Below are 17,739 nucleotides of genomic sequence, written 5' to 3'. Positions count from 1 at the left end.
GGCTCCCAAGGAGGCAAAGACCAAGATGTCAGCCTCTCTTGCCCCCTGGACTCCCGGGTCTTTCGACACTCCAGAAATCGCCACCTCTGGATTCGGTGCCACCCTCGTTTTTCGTACCGTGGACATGACATCCGCAAATCTCTGCCTGAATCCCCCAAGCTTCAGACGTGCCCAAACCTTGTGGACATGATTTGTGGGCCCTCCTGCACACCTCATCCTGCACCCCAAAAAACCTGCTCATCCGGGCCACCATCATGTGTGCCCAGTGAACCACCTTGAATTGTATCAGGGGCTGAGCCTGGCACATGATGAGGACGTGTTGATTCTGCTCAGGACATCCTCCCACAGACCCGCCTCTAACTCCCCTCCCAGCTCATCTTCCCATTTACGCTTTAACTCATCCATCTGGGTTTCCTCCCATTACTAAGTTCTTTATAGATTTCCGATACATTCCCTACGCCCACTCCCATCCTAGAGACTACCTTATCCTGTATCCCCTGCGATGGTAGAAGCGGAAAGGTCGAAACCTGCCTTTGCACAAAATCCCTCAGCTACAGATACCGAAACCCATTCCCTCCCGGCAATTCAAACTCCTCTTCCAGATACTCCAAACAGGGAAAGCTGCCATCAATAGACAGATCCCCCAGCCTCTCACTCCCTGTTCGTTCCCACCTCCGAAACCCCTCATCCATCCTCCCCGGTACAAACTGGTGATTACCACAAACTGGAGCCCACACCGACGCACCGTCCACTCCCAAAAGCTTCCGCCACTGCCCCAGACTCTCAGAACCGCCACTACCACCGGTCTTGCAGAGTACCGGGCCGGCGAGAACGGCAGAGGAGCCGTTACCAATGCCCCCAAACTTGTACCCTTACATGAGGCCGTCTCCACCCGCTTCCACACCGACCCCTTCTCCACTACCCACTTCCTAATCATGGCTATATTTGCCGTCCAGTAGTAATTCCTAAAGTTCGGCAGTGCCAGGCCCCCCCCCCCCCCCCCCCCCCCCCATCACACACACACACACACACACACACCCCCGGCACCACTGTCTTTTCTCGCAGGGTTTTACCCGCCCACACAAACAGAAATATGACCCTATTTACCCGCTTAAAAAAGGCCTTTGGTATCAAATTATAGAGGCATTGGAAAACAAACAAAAATCTGGGGAGGACTGTCATTTTTAGTCTGTACCCACCCCCGCCAGTGACAACGGGAGCATGTCCCACCTCCGGAAATCCTGCTTCATTTGCTCAACTAACTGGGACAGATTTGATTTTTGTAGCTGCTCCCATCCCTGTGCCACCTGAATTCGCAAGTAGCGAAAACTCGCTCCCACCACTTTGAACGGCTGCTCCCCCAGCCTCCTCTCCTGCCCCCTCACCTCCTCTCCTGCCACCTCACCTCCTCTCCTGCCACCTCGCCTCCTCTCCTGCCACCTCGCCTCCTCTCCTGCCACCTCGCCTCCTCTCCTGCCCCCTCACCTCCTCTCCTGCCACCTCACCTCCTCTCCTGCCACCTCGCCTCCTCTCCTGCCACCTCCCCTCCTCTCCTGCCACCTCACCTCCTCTCCTGCCACCTCGCCTCCTCTCCTGCCACCTCGCCTCCTCTCCTGCTGCCTCGCCTCCTCCTGCCACCTCGCCTCCTCTCCTGCCACCTCGCCTCCTCTCCTGCCCCCCAGCCTCCTCTCCTGACACCTCGCCTCCTCTCCTGCCCCCTCGCATGGATCTCAAAAACCTCGCTCTTACCCATATTCAATTTGTACCCCGAGAACCGGCCAAATTCCCCTAATATCAGCATAACCTATCCCATCCCCCCTATACGGGTCAGAAATATACAGGAGTAGGTTGTCTGCGTACAGCGAGTCTAAAGTACACCGATGCAGTCTAAAGTAGTTTGAGTTCACCCGGTTTGTCTGCACACTTGCCACCGGTGCCTGGTACAGCAACCGAACCCAATCAACAAAGCCCTGCCCAAACCCAAACCGTCCCAGGACCTCCCACAGATAATTCCATTCCATCCGGTCAAAGGCCTTCTCCGCATCCATGGTGACCCCCCTCCCACCCTCTCCCTCGGCGGGCATCATGGTCACATTCAGGAGCCTTCAAACTTTGGCCGTTAGCTGCCTGCCTTTGACAAACCCCACCTGGTCTTCCCCTATCACCCCCGGAACACGGTGCTGTATCCTCGAGGCTAGAATTTTGGCCAGCGATTTGGCATCAACATTCAGTAAGGAGATTGATCTGAATGTCTCGCATTGCTCTAGGTCCTTCTCCCGCTTCAGGATCAATGAGATTGAAGCCTGTGACATTGTTGGGGGGGGAAGGGCACCTCACTCCCTTGCCTCATTAAATGCTCTTTCCAGCAGCAGGCCCACCATCCCAGAAAGCTTCTTATAAAATTCCAGTTCGGTAACCATCTGGTCCCGGGGCCTTCCCCTACTGCATGTCCTCCAATCCCTCTGTTACTTCTACAATCCCGATCGGGGCTCCCAACCCTTCCTTCACCTTCGGAAACTTCTACCCTTCCAAAAACTGCCTCATCCCCTCCACCCCAGCTGGGGTCTCCAACTCATACAGCCGACTGTAAAACTCCCTGAACACCCCGTTCACCCCCCCCGCTGGGTCCAAGACCGTATTCCCTCCTCTGTCCTTTACTCTTCCTGTCTCCCTCATCCTTAGCTGGTGTGCCAGCACCATACTCATATACCGACCCCCTCGCCTTCCTCAACTGCCCCACCGCCTTCCCTATGGATATCAGACCAAACTCCATCTGCAGCATCTGCCGCTCCTTCAACAGTCCCGCCTCCGGGGCGTCAGAATACCTTCTATCCACCCGGAGTATCTCCCTAACCAGCCTATCCATCTCTGCCTGCTTCACCTTCTCCCTATGAGCCCGTATCAAAATTAGCTCCCCCCTAACCACTGCCTTCAGCGCCTCCTACACTGTCGCTGCCGAAACCTCCCCTGTGTCATTGATCTCCAAATAATTCTGGATGGCCTCCCCCACCCGTCCGCACACTCCCTCATTCGCTAACAGTCCTGCATCCAATCTCTATTGCAGGCTGACCCCCCTCCTTGCTCACCCGTAAATCCACCCAGTGTGGGGCATGGTCCGACACAACAATCGCTGAGTACTCAGCATCTACCATCCCCGCCAGCAAAGCCCTATTCAAAATGAAAACAGTACGGTACACTTTGTGAACATGGGAGAAAAAGAAAACTCCTTCGCTCTTGACCATGCGAACCTCCACGGATCTACCCAAACCCCCCCCCCCCAACTGTTCCATAAACCCCTTTAGTTCCTTGAACTCTACTGATCCAACCTCAGATCAATGACCGCATTAAAGTCCCATGCCATGATCAGCCTATGTAAGTCCAGGTCCGGGATCTTCCCTAACACCTGACACGTAAACTCCGCGTTGTCCCAGTTTGGTGCATAGATAGTCACTAATACCACCGGCATCCGCTCCAGCTTCCCACTCACCATAGCATACCTACTCCCTGAGTCTGCCACATTATTCCCTACCTCAAATGACACCTGCTTATTGATCAAGATCGCAAACCCTCTAATTATAGAGTCTAGCCCTGAATGAAATACCTGCCCAACCCACCCCTTCCTCAACCTAGTCTGATCCACTACCCTCAGGTGTGTCTCCTGCAGCATTGCCACGTCCACCTTCAGCCTCTTCAGATGCGAGATCACACGAGCCCTCTTTGTGGTGATGTGCATCACTGTAAATACACAAGGGGTTAATGTTAATACACGAAAACTAGCTAGACACTAGAGGGAGCACCAGAGACATGACACACAGACATTCAACCAATAGGCCAGTAAGATAGGACACAACCAATGGGCACACAGAGGTGACACTACCACAGAGGGGCATTACACCAATCCATATAAAAGGACACCACACACATGATCTTCCACTTTCCAGTGGAGACTCTCAGTGTGTACACAGGGTTGATTTGAAACACATCACACCCACCACCTGGATTGTAGCAGACTGGTTCGTCAGTCTGAGTAACTATAGCAGGATTAACAGGAGAGTCAAATCCAAGTAGGAGAATCGTTAACAGTTTAATAAATGTGTTAAAGCTATTTCCAAGTCTGAACCTTCCTTTGTCAGAGTGCACATCAGGAAGCAGCTTATGCTAAGTCAAGAGCATAACTAAACGCTCTTGACCGGCATACTGAGCCCTCTCACGTTCCATGTGATCAGCCTGGTCACCCCCCCCCCCCCCCCCCCCCCCCCCCCCCCCGATCAACCATCACCCTTCTTAGGCCAGCCCGCATCCCGTGCCTCCTCAGGTCCGCCCTCAGGCGCCCACTGTCATTGACCTCCAGTTTGCTCCCCCCCGCCCCCCAATCGTAACAACAATACCAACCCCCCATATCAAACTTGTCACCTACTCGCCCCCCTCTGTGCTTCCGTGAGCTAGCCCGCCCAGCTAACCTGGTAGCCCCCGCCCATGGCGCCAAGCATCCTACCCCCCACTGATCTCCCTCCCCCCCCACTGCTCGAACATACATATGCAAAACATAACAATCCTCAACAAACACAAAGAAGGAAATTCCACCCACCATCCCCCATTATGAGCAAAGTTCACCCACGTACAAAACTGAGCAACGGCCCAAAAAAAGGTACAAAACACTACATACACAGCTCAAAAAGAAAATATATTTAGCAGCATAGGCACAGAATTACTCGTCCACAAGTTCAATGTCCTCCTTACCTGCCAGTGCCCTGTCCTTAACAAAGTTCATTGCCTCCCCAGGCGATCTGAAATAAAGTTCTTAACCCTCATAAGTGACCCACAAACGAGCTGGGTACAACATGCCGAACTTCACCCCCTTCTTGAAGAGGGCCGTTTTAACTTTGTTGAAGCTCGCCCTTCTTTTGGCCAGTTCTGTGCCCACGTCTTGGTAAATGCACAGCTGATTATTCTCCTATTTACAGCTCCTCGTCTGCCTGGCCCACGGCCAAGATCTGTTCCTTATCCAGGAACCAGTTCATTCGTATCACCATCGCCCTCGGCTGCTCATTCATCCGTGGCTTCCTCACTAGCGCTCTGTGCGCCCTGTCCACTTCCAAGGGTCGAGTAAATGCACCTTCCCCCAGCAGCATCTTGAACATACGTGCCACATATACCCCTGTGTCCGATCCTGCGCTGCCATCCGGGAGGCCAACGATCCTCCAATTCTGCCTACGCGACCTGTTCTCCAGATGCTCCACCTTCTTCTGCAGCCTTTTCTGGTGGTCCCTCATCATCCCCATCTCCGCCGCCATCGCGGCTAGCTGGTCCTCATACTCAGCCACCACCTCGTCCACCTTCTGGATGGCCTGGCCCTGGGCTTCCAATCTTTGCTCCACCCGGTCAATCCCCATCTTAAATCTGGTCCAGGTACTCTTGTCTTTGCTTGGCAAAGCTCTCCTGAAGGAATTCCACCAGCTGCTCCATTGATCACTGGTTCAGCAATCCCAGTCCCTGAGCCTTCACCATATTCTCCTGTGCTGCAGTCTCCACTCCCTTCTTTGCCCAACAATCTCTCTTTTGCAGACCACTTCTGGTCCATGAATACACACACTGGTGGGGAATCCTTCTCCTCTACTTCACCAGTCTCCTACTTTGCTGATCAAATCCACCATAAGTCGGGGGAAAGGGTTCCAAAGGTCCACCATGAGTGGGAGCTACCAAATAAGCGACCTCTTACTCCATGGCTGCCATTCTGAATTCAGAATTCTCCCTCTGTGTACGCGAACAGGCGCCGGAATGTGGAGACTAGGGACTTTTCACAGTAACTTGATTGCAGTGTTAATGTATGCCTACTTGTGATAATAAAAAGATGATTATTATTCTGTAGGTCCATCTGCTGTGATTGTATCATTGTTCTGAACATCATTCTGTACTTTGACATTTAGCCCGTTCACTGGTTGTGTCGGTTTCGATGAATGTAAACTTTCATATCCATCCTCCCCTCGCTGTTCAGCAACAGGTTGCTTCACTTTTAGGAGTGCTGGTCTATTCCCCCTTCAAACCTGTCCTTGCTCAGTTATCACAGTACAGGACCTTGGACCTGTTTTCTGCAATACCTTAGCACGTTTTGACCAGTCATCAGGATCCTCCACTCTCACCATGTCATTCAGTTTCAAAGGTTTCAGACTCCTGGTAGACTTGGCATAATATTCCTTTTGTTTCTTCTTCTGAGATTCCATCTGACCCCTTATCTTCTCATTCAGCCTTTGCTCGGTCTGACATGGCAGAGTTATTCATAGTTTCAGATTCATCAACATTTCTGCTGGCGATAAACTACAATTTAATGGAGATGTTCGGTAACTGAGCAGTGCTAAATATGGATCATCTGTACTGTCCATGGCCTTCTTCAGTAATTGCTTGACTATCTGAACCCCATTTCTGCTTTGCCATTTGATTGCGGTTATAATGGACTTGACGTTAATGCTTAAAATCATATTGCTGTGAAAATTCCAGCCATTCTTTACTGTGAAGCATGGTCAATTACCACTCATTACTAACTCAGCTATTCCATGCCGTGCAAATGTTCTTTTGTGTGCATGATTACACAATTTACTGATGAGCTAGATCTGTCTTGACAATGAAAGTAGGTAGACCAGATAGGTAGTTATGGCAATTTTCCAAACCATTCACTAGCCCTAAACACTCTTTTTCTATTTGTACATAAAGACATTCAGATTCTGTCATAGATCTTGAAGCATGGCACTGGTTTCCAATGACTACCATTTTCCTGTTGCAGCAATACTGCACCCAGACCATCCTTCAATGCATCTGTTGAAATCTTGGGGTAGTTTTTGTTGGATCGAGAAATGTTAATACTGATGTGGTCTTGAGACCTTTCTTTAGTCTTATCCATTCTTGTTCATACTGTTCAGTCCAAGTGATGTTCACTTTCTGCAGGATATCTCTGAGACCTGCTGTCTTTGCTGAGAGATTTGGTATGAACTTTCCAATGAAGTTGATCATGTCCAGTACTCTTAGTACTCCCTTTTAATCTGTAGGTCAAGGCATATTCAGGATGACTTGTATCTTATGGGCGGCATGGGAAGCACAATGGTTAGCACTGTTGCTTCACAGCGCCAGGAACCCAGGTTCAATTCCAGGCTTGTCTGTGCGGAGTCTGCAATTTCTCCCTGTGTCTGCGTGGGTTTCCTCCGGGTGCTCCGGTTTCCTCCCACAAGTCTAGAAAGACGTGCAGTCAGGTGAATTGGACATTCTAAATTCTCCCTCAGTGTAACGGAGTGTGGCAACGAGAGGCTTTTCATAGTAACTTCATTGCAGTGTCAATGTAAGCCTATTTGTGACACTAACAAAGATTATTATTAATGTCATCAGGTTCTATTCCTTGAGCCGGTAATCGTTCTCCGAGGAACGCTATTTATTTACACCAAACTGACATTTGGCTTTGTTGAATTTTGTAATACCCTAATTAGCCTGTCATTGTGTTCCTCTTGGGTGGAACCCCAAATGATGATGTCATCGACGTATACTCGAACATCCTGAATGCCTTCAGTAATATGTTCCATCGCTCTGTGGAATATTCCTGATGCTGAGATTATGCCAAAGGGAATATGAAGAAAGCAATATCTACCAAACGGAGTATTGAACATACAATACTTGGTACTTTCTTCATCTAGCTTGAGCTGCCAGAATCCTTGCGAAGCATCAGATTTGCTGAAATATTTTGCACCAGATACCTCACTTGTGATCTCCTCTCTTTTAGGTATCGAATAGTGATTCCATTTTATATTTGCATTTAAATTTTTTGGGATCCATACATATTCGAAGATCATTGTATCTTTTTTTTACACATACCATCGAATTGACCCAATCTGTCGGCTCTTCAATCTTTTTTATAACGTCAAAATGTGTCATCCTGTCTAATTCAGCTTTCAGACGGTCACGTAATGGTGCTGGAACTCTTCTTGGAACATATATCACTGATTGAGCATCATTGTTTAATTGAATCCTGTCAGTGAAAGGTAAAACACCAAAACCCTGGAATATTTCTGGAAAAGCCAGCACAATGGACCCCACTGATCCACTCTGTGTGCTCAGTACACAGTCAGTGTTATACACTCTTCTCACCAGTTCCAGTGGTTCACACACTTCACCATCTAATAATGACTCACAATCTGCAGCTAGTATCGAGAATTTTAATTTTGTGCACTTTATCTTTTACTTGTGCGTCCAATTCACACATTCCCAATGTGTCCATTCTCTGACCATTATAGTCCTTCGAGAAGACTGGTTTGTTCAATATTCTCGGTTTTAATTGCACAGCCTTGATATCACTGACGCTTATGAGGTTTGCTCTTGCTCCTGAATCTAACTTCACAGTGATAAGCGATCGATTTATCAACAAAGAAACTGTCCATTTGTCATTTGTCACTATTCCATTATCATTTTTGTTCTTGGAGGTGAGATTTTATTCCTTTTGGCTATGTTTGCCCTGTCTTCATCTGTGTCTACATCAATAAAAATGTGCCTTCCAAGTTAATTTCTTAAATTGCATTGATTGACTTCCCTACATTAACTTTCTTGCTTGTGAAACATTGTTTTGGAAAATGTTTTTTCCCTTTGCACTTTGTGCACATTTTGCCATAAGTTGGACATTGTCTCGGTAGGTGCCAGTTTCCACATCTTTTCCATGTAATGGCTGCTTCTACCGAGCATTTAAAATGGCCGTCGCTGCGGAGTCCATGTTTAATTTCTGAGTACATCACAACAACTATGGCGCCAGCATTGCTCCCAATTTTCGCGCCAAAACTTTGTTCTTCAATGTGCTGATATGTTGCCCAGCTCGTTTACGAGCGGGGCAAATCTTAATTGTGTCCTCTAACTGAAGCTCATTCTCCTGTAAGAGAAGTTCACGCACCTTATCATCATTTACTCCAAAGACAATTTGATCCCGAATCATTGAAGATTTTAAAGCCGCGAAATTACACGTTGTGCTTTCAACTTGAGGTCAGTAAGAAATCTATCAAAGGACTCGCTCATCTTCTGCATGCGTGTTCAAAATATGTATCGCTCAAAAAGTTTTATTCTTTTTCAATGTGCAATGCTCGTCAAATTTTTAGATGAGGGCATCGAAGCTTTTACTATTGTCCTCTTGTTCATATACGAAGGTGTTATAAATCTCAATCACCTGTGGGCCGGCTACCGTTAGCAACAACGCTATCTTTCTTTCATCTGGCTGCACCTGCAATCCTAGAGCTGCTACATACAGTGTAAACTGTTGTTTAAATGTGCACCAATCGGCATCAACATTGCCGGTTACACAAAGTTGTTTCGGAGTTTTTAAAATATCCACCTTCTTCTTGCACAGGTTTTGCGTTTTCAGAGATTTCCTTTGATGTTCCAGGTTTTCCTTGTCGCACTGTTTCACCAAATTTAAAGACTATGTCCTTCAAATGTTCATATTTCTGATCTTTGATCACTACTCCTGGCACCATGTTATGTTCTTGTACAGAAACAATTACTGAGTCGGTGTACTAAGAACATCTAGTTCAAGACGAGTCAGTTTTATCATAGCATAGTAAACTAGGTAGGAAACTAATGCTATCAAACTGGAACTAATACAAACATGACCAACCACGATGATCTCTCCTCCAGACTCCCACGTGTCACGTGCTATACTTACCTAACACCTACTGCTTGGAGGCTAAACATATTTACACTTACACTTGCTTCTGCATATCACTGTAGGTTGCAACGGTTTATCATAGAAATCATAGAATTTACAGTGCAGAAGGAGGCCATTCGGCCCATCGAGTCTGCACCGGCTCTCACCCAAACCCACACCTCCACCCTATCCCCATAATCCAGTAACCCCACCCGACACTAAGGGCAATTTTGGACACTAAGGGCAATTTATCATGGACAATCCACCTAACCTGCACATCTTTGGACAGTAGGAGGAAACCGGAACACCCGGAGGAAACCCACGCAGACACAGGGAGAACGTGCAGACTCCACACAGACAGTGACCCAAGCCGGGAATCGAACCTGGGACCCTGGAGCTGTGAAGCAATTGTGCTAACCACCATGCTACCGTGTTGGCCCGTTGATCTTTGCCTGCTGCTTCTGTATTTAACCTGAGATCTTTCCCTTGTGGCTGGCTGCTTTCTCAGCTGGTGGGCCAGAAGGTGGCTGGCTTTGTCTCCATGTTCGTAGAAGGTCCCCTACATCTGGCAGAGTTGGTTCACTGTTTTCCTCATGGAGAGCAGGTCAAAGTCCATTTGTAGCAATTTTTCCTCTCCGCCAGTAGCTCTACGGTTGGGGCCGAGGAATATTGCCAGTCCACCTCTAGTATGGAGTTGGTTAGCTGTTGCCTCTGTCATTGTCGTCCCAGCTCGTGCTTGTGCATAAATATGTCTGCTTCTGCCGGTGTGGTGAAGTGGTATTCCCTGCTGCCAGTGTGGTGAAGTGGTATTCCCTGCTGCCAGTGTGGTGAAGTGGTATTCCCTGCTGCCGGTGTGGTGAAGTGGTATTCCCTGCTGCCGGTGTGGTGAAGTGGTATTCCCTGCTGCTGGTGTGGTGAAGTGGTATTCCCTGCTGCCGGTGTGGTGAAGTGGTATTCCCTGCTGCCGGTGTGGTGAAGTGGTATTCCCTGCTGCCTGTGTGGTGAAGTGGTATTCCCTGCTGCCGGTATGGTGGTGGTATTCCCTGCTGCCGGTGTGGTGAAGTGGTATTCCCTGCTGCCGGTGTGTGGAGTGGTATTCCCTGCTGCCGGTGTGGTGGTGGTATTCCCTGCTGCCGGTGCGGTGAAGTGGTATTCCCTGCTGCCGGTGCGGTGAAGTGGTATTCCCCGCTGCCGGTGTGGTGAAGTGGTATTCCCTGCTGCCGGTGTGGTGAAGTGGTATTCCCTGCTGCCGGTGTGGTGAAGTGGTATTCCATTCTCCCGGTGTGGTGAAGTGGTATTCCCTGCTGCCGGTGTGGTGAAGTGGTATTCCCTGCTGCCGGTGTGGTGAAGTGGTATTCCCTGCTGCTGGTGTGGTGAAGTGGTATTCCCTACTGCTGGTATGGTGAAGTGGTATTCCCTGCTGCCGGTATGGTGGTGGTATTCCCTGCTGCCGGTGTGGTGAAGTGGTATTCCCTGCTGCCGGTGTGGTGAAGTGGTATTCCCTGCTGCCGGTGTGGTGAAGTGGTATTCCCTGCTGCCGGTGTGTGGAGTGGTATTCCCTGCTGCCGGTGTGGTGGTGGTATTCCCTGCTGCCGGTGTGGTGAAGTGGTATTCCCTGCTGCCGGTGTGGTGAAGTGGTATTCCCTGCTGCCGGTGTGGTGGTGGTATTCCCTGCTGCCGGTGTGGTGGTGGTATTCCCTGCTGCCGGTGTGGTGAAGTGGTATTCCCTGCTGCCGGTGTGGTGGTGGTATTCCCTGCTGCCGGTGTGGTGGTGGTATTCCCTGCTGCCAGTGTGGTGAAGTGGTATTCCCTGCTGCCGGTGTGGTGAAGTGGTATTCCCTGCTGCCGGTGTGGTGAAGTGGTATTCCCTGCTGCCGGTGTGGTGAAGTGGTATTCCCTGCTGCCGGTGTGGTGAAGTGGTATTCCCTGCTGCCGGTATGGTGAAGTGGTATTCCCTGCTGCCGGTGTGGTGGTGGTGGTCCCTGCTGCCGGTGTGGTGGTGGTATTCCCTGCTGCCGGTGTGGTGAAGTGGTATTCCCTGCTGCCGGTGTGGTGAAGTGGTATTCCCTTTTGCCGGTGTGGTGGTGGTATTCCCTGCTGCCGGTGTGGTGAAGTGGTATTCCCTGCTGCCGGTGTGGTGGTGGTGGTCCCTGCCCTGGAAAGTCACCCAGAGTTTGGCGGAGTCCAGCATCCCAGCATCCCAAACCTCACTTGGCTTTTGTATAGGGCCGCCTTGGCTGTGTTGAATTTTGCCAGCCGCTTGGCCAGGTTTGCCCTAATGTCCTGGTCCACACGGATAGAATGTCCCTCCCAGGACCACGGGTGTCTTGCCAAGTTTAGGATCCTTTTCCGGTCTTGGTACCGGTACAGTTTGGCAATGATGGACGTAGCTGTTCCCCGGCTTTGGTCGGAGTGACCTGTGGGCTCTGACACTTCTGGGGGCTTGGTGAAGCTTTCCCTTACCAACAAGCTTGCTCAGCATCTGGGCCATGTAATCCATAGGGTTCCTGCTCTTGGTACCCACTGGTAGGCCCCTTCCCCCTCAGCGTCCTTTCTGTCACCACCAACCTTGCTATCTCTGTCTCCAGTGAGGCGATCTGGTTACTCTGGTCAGCCGCAGCCTTCTCCAGCTCCCTGATCGTCGACTCCTGTGTCTCCAGTCGCTGCTCCACCTTTTCCAGCACCGCATGGAAGGGGACCAGCACCTCTGCTACGGCCACCTTCACCCTCGCCATCTTTTCTAATTTCAACACAGCTCTTTTTTTTAATTTAGAGTACCCAATTTTTTTTTCCAATTAAGGGGCAATTAGCGTGGCCCATCCACCTACCATGGATTGTAGGTGTGAGACCCACACAGACATGGGGGGAATGTGCAAACTCCACACGGACAGTGATCCGGGGCCGGAATGGAACCCGGGTCCTCGGCACCGTGAGGCAGCAGTGCTAACCGCTGCACCACGTGCCGCTCTGAGACATCTCTGAGCACTTGGAGCTCCTGTGTTAGGAGGTCCCTCCATTCATTTATCAGAGGGTAGCCTGGCATTTGTCCCGGCAGCCCATTTGGGTGTGGCTAAATCCTCGTCGCCTCACGTCTTTGTCATTGCTTCATTCTTCCTCTCCAGCTTTTGCCAATTCTGCCGTCCTTTCGGCTCAGCCCCATCACTGGGAAATCAATGAAGCTTAATTCTTCATCACTGTATTTGTATGGCTGGTCCCAGTTCATAGAACATAGAACACTACAGCGCAGTACGGGCCCTTCGGCCCTCGATGTTGCGCCGACCTGTGAAACCATCTGAAGCCTATCTGACCTACACTATTCCATTTTCATCCATATGTCTATCCAGTGACCACTTAAATGCCCTTAAAGTTGGCGAGTCTACTACTGTTGCAGGCAGGGCGTTCCACACCCCTACTACTCTCTGAGTAAAGAAACTGCCTCTGACATCTGTCCTATATCTATCACCCCTCAATTTAAAGCTATGTCCCCTCGTGTTGGTCATCACCATCCGAGGAAAAAGACTCTCACTGTCCACCCTATCTAACCCTCTGACTAGCTTATATGTCTCTATTAAATCACCTCTCAGCCTTCGCCTCTCTAACGAAAACAACCTCAAGTCCCTGAGCCTTTCCACGTAAGACCTTCCCTCCATACCAGGCAACATCCTAGTAAATCTCCTCTGAACCCTTTCCAAAGCTTCCACATCCTTCCGAAATGTGGTGACCAGAACTGCACGCGGTACTCCAGGTGCGGCTGCACCAGAGTTATGTACAGCTGCAGCATGACCTCGTGGCTCCGAAACTCAATCCCCCTACTGATAAAGGCTAGCACACCATATGCCTTCTTAACAGCCCTATTAACCTGGGTGGCAACTTTCAGGGATTTATGTACCAGGATGCCGAGATCTCTCTGTTCATCTACACTACCAAGAATCTTGCCATTAGCCCAGTACTCTGCATTCCTGTTACTCCTTCCAAAGTGAACCACCTCACACTTTTCCACATTAAACTCCATCTACCACCTCTCAGCCCAGCTCTGCAGCTTATCTATGTCCCTCTGTATCCTATAACATCCTTCAGCACTATCCACAACTCCACCGACCTTCGTGTCATCTGCAAATTTACTAACCCATCCTTCTACACCCTCTTCCAGGTCATTTATAAAAATGACAAACAGCAGTGGCCCCAAAACAGATCCTTGCGGTACACCACTAGTTTCTGGTTAATGGTAACCCTCAGAATGTTGATAGTGGGGTGGGATTCAGTGATGGTAATGCCATTGAATGTCATGGGGGAGATGGTTAGAACCTCTCTTGTAGGAGATGATCATTGCCTGACACATGTGCGGTGCGAATATAACTTGCCACATATCTGCCCAAGCCTGGATATTGTCCAGATCTTACTACATTTGGACATGGACTGCTTCATTATCTGAGGACAGTAAGAAGTCTTACAACACCAGATTAAAGTCCAACAGGTTTAGCTAGTGTTTGAAACAAACCTGTTGGACTTTAACCTGGTGTTGTAAGACTTCTTATTAGGCTCACCCCAGTCCAACGCCGGCATCTCCACATCATCATTATCTGAGGAGTTGCAAATGGTGCTGAACATTCTGCAGTCATCCACAAACATCCCCACTTCTGAACTTATAATGGAAGGGAGGTCATTGATGGAGCAGCTGAAGATGGTTTGGCCTTCGGACACAACCCTGAGGAATTCCTGCAGTGATGTCCTGGAGCTCCAAACACCCCAACCTTCTTTTTTTGTGCCAGGTATGACTCCAACCAGCGGAGAGTTTCCCCCTGATTCCCATGATCCAGTTTAGTACAGATATATTTCATAGTTGGGATGGTGTGTATGGGACTCAAAGGTGGGAACTTGCAGGCGGTGGGTGTTCCCTATATGTGTGCTGCCCCTTTTCCTTCTCTGGTTTGAACAGAGGCTAGCACAGGTGAGAGGGGCTAAAGGGCTTGCTGTTTGGGGCTGGGTGATGCCATTCATATCTTTAACCTGACTTTCATATGTCTCCACATCCTCCCTCACACCCCCTCCCCTCGTACAGTGACTTCCAGCTCCTCGAAACCATCGCTCGAGGGTGACAATGTAGAGCTGACCTGCCATGCTCCAGCAGGAAAGGTGAGCTGGAACGGTCCTGGAGATACCCAGAGGGACAAGAACACAGTGATGCTCAATGCAATAAGTCTGTCCCATGCGGGAAAGTGGACCTGTAATGTGGAGTTCGCCAAGGAGACGCTACACACCAGCTACGTCCTGGATGTGATCGGTAGGTTCAGCAGAACAGTGTCTGGGTTGGACGATGTGAAACAGTGAGAAAGACTCACACTCACACTTACACACTCATTCTCACACACACTCAGTCACATACACACTCACACACATTCTCACACACTCTCACTCACTCACACACTAAACACGTTCAAACACACACAATCACTCATGCTCACTCACACACTGGTTGGCAGGGGCTGGTTTAGCACATGGGCTAAATATCTGGCTTGCAATGCAGAACAATACCAGCAGCGCAGGTTCAATTCCCGTACTGGGCTCCCCAAACAGGCACTGGAATGTGGTGACTAGGGGTTTTCACAGCAAATTCATTGAAGCCTACTTGTGACAATAAGCGATTATTATTGTTATTATTATTACACTCGCGCACACACTCAGTCACATACACACTCACAGACTCACACACAGACACTCACAGACTCACACACAGACACTCACAGACTCACACACAGACACTCACAGACTCACACACACTCACAGACTCACACACACACAGACTCACTCACACACAGACTCACTCACACACACAGACTCACACACAGACACACACAGACACACACAGACTCACACACAGACACACACAAACTCACACACAGACACACACAAACTCACACACAGACTCACACACAGACTCTCACACACACAGACTCTCACACACACAGACTCTCACACACACAGACTCTCACACACACAGACTCTCACACACACAGAGACTCTCACACACACACAGACTCTCACACACACAGAGACTCTCACACACACAGAGACTCTCACACACACAGAGACTCTCACACACACACAGACTCTCACACACACACAGACTCTCACACACACAGACTCTCACACACACAGACTCTCACACACACACAGACTCTCACACACACAGAGACTCTCACACACACAGAGACTCTCACACACACAGAGACTCTCACACACACACAGACTCTCACACACACACAGACTCTCACACACACACAGACTCTCACACACACACAGACTCGCACACAGACTCACTCGCACACAGACTCACTCGCACACAGACTCACTCGCACACAGACTCACTCGCACACAGACTCACTCGCACACAGACTCACTCGCACACAGACTCACTCGCACACAGACTCACTCGCACACAGACTCACTCGCACACAGACTCACTCGCACACAGACTCACTCGCACACAGACTCACTCGCACACAGACTCACTCGCACACAGACTCACTAGCACACACACAGGGGCTGGTTTAGCTCACCAGGCTAAATCGCTGGCTTTTAATGCAGACCAAGCAGGCCAGCAGCACGGTTCAATTCCCGTACCAGCCTCCCCGGACACACGCCGGAATGTGGCGACTAGGGGCTTTTCACAGTAACTTCATTGAAGCCTACTCGTGACAATAAGCGATTTTCAATTTTTCATTTCAGACTCACTCACACACACAGACTCACTCACACACTCACTCACACACTCACAGACTCACTCACACACACACACACTCATACTCTCACCCGCGCACACACTCTCACTCGCGCACACACTCTCACCCGCGCACACACTCTCACCCGCGCACACACTCTCACCCGCGCACACTCTCTCACCCGCGCACACACTCTCTCACCCGCGCACACACTCTCACCCGCGCACACACTCTCACCCGCGCACACTCTCTCACCCGCACACACACTCTCACCCGCGCACACACTCTCTCACCCGCACACACACTCTCTCACCCGCACACACTCTCTCACCCGCACACACACTCTCACCCGCGCACACACTCTCACCCGCGCACACACTCTCACCCGCGCACACACTCTCACCCGCACACACACTCTCACCCGCGCACACACTCTCTCACCCGCGCACACACTCTCACCCGCGCACACACTCTCTCACCTGCGCACACACTCTCACCCGCGCACACTCTCTCACCCGCACACACACTCTCACCCGCGCACACACTCTCACCCGCGCACACACTCTCACCCGCGCACACACTCTCTCACCTGCACACACACTCTCACCCGCGCACACACTCTCACCCGCGCACACACTCTCACCCGCGCACACACTCTCTCTCATACACACTCTCTCTCTCATACACACTCTCTCTCTCATACACACTCTCTCTCTCATACACTCTCTCTCTCATACACACTCTCTCTCTCATACACACTCTCTCTCTCATGCACACTCTCTCATGCACACTCTCTCTCATACACTCACACACATACGCCCTCTCGCACATTCTCACACACTCTTTCTCACACTCTCTCTCGCACACACACACACTCACGCACACAATCTTTCTCACACACTCTCTTACCCACAAACGCTCTCGCTCACACACACTCTCTCATACACATTCTGACACACACTCAAACAAACTCTCTCTCACGTGTACTCTCTCTCTCTCACACAGTCTCTCGTGCACACTCTCTCACACACACACACTCACCCACACACACACACACACTCTCACACACACACACACACACATTCTCCAAGATTCTGCCTCACACTCTCTCTTTCTCTCTGACAGACACCAGCACTGAAATCTTCTCCCTAACCCTCTCTCCGTCTCTCCGCAGGCTTCACCAATCCTGTCGAGCGTGTGATCGGCGTCCCGGAGGGTTCCAGTACCCAACTGCCCTGCACCCTGAACCAGTTCCCCAGCACCAGGCCCGTGCGAGGGGCCTGGCTGCGAGGAGACAGGGAGCTGGTATCAATGAATGTCAGCACCAACGGCTGGATGTGGCGGAGCTCCTGGGAG

At 50.3% G+C, this 17,739-nt stretch overlaps 1 protein-coding gene across 1 annotated transcript in view; it reads left to right on the top strand.

Annotated features, from left to right (window-relative positions):
• Positions 1 to 17,739, top strand: part of LOC119951011 (T-cell surface glycoprotein CD4-like) — a 189,397-nt gene that overhangs the window by 171,630 nt on the left and 28 nt on the right. The window contains exons 4-5 of the mRNA XM_038774044.1: positions 14,724 to 14,945; positions 17,558 to 17,728. Coding sequence (XP_038629972.1) covers positions 14,724 to 14,945; positions 17,558 to 17,728 — 393 coding nt within the window. The remainder of the gene's footprint in view (positions 1 to 14,723; positions 14,946 to 17,557; positions 17,729 to 17,739) is intronic.

Source organism: Scyliorhinus canicula, chromosome 16 (assembly GCF_902713615.1).
Source record: "Scyliorhinus canicula chromosome 16, sScyCan1.1, whole genome shotgun sequence".
In the NCBI taxonomy this organism is placed as follows: domain Eukaryota; kingdom Metazoa; phylum Chordata; class Chondrichthyes; order Carcharhiniformes; family Scyliorhinidae; genus Scyliorhinus; species Scyliorhinus canicula.
The sequence above is the reverse complement of the archived record's forward strand: the minus strand, read 5'-3'. Positions and strand labels throughout refer to the sequence as shown.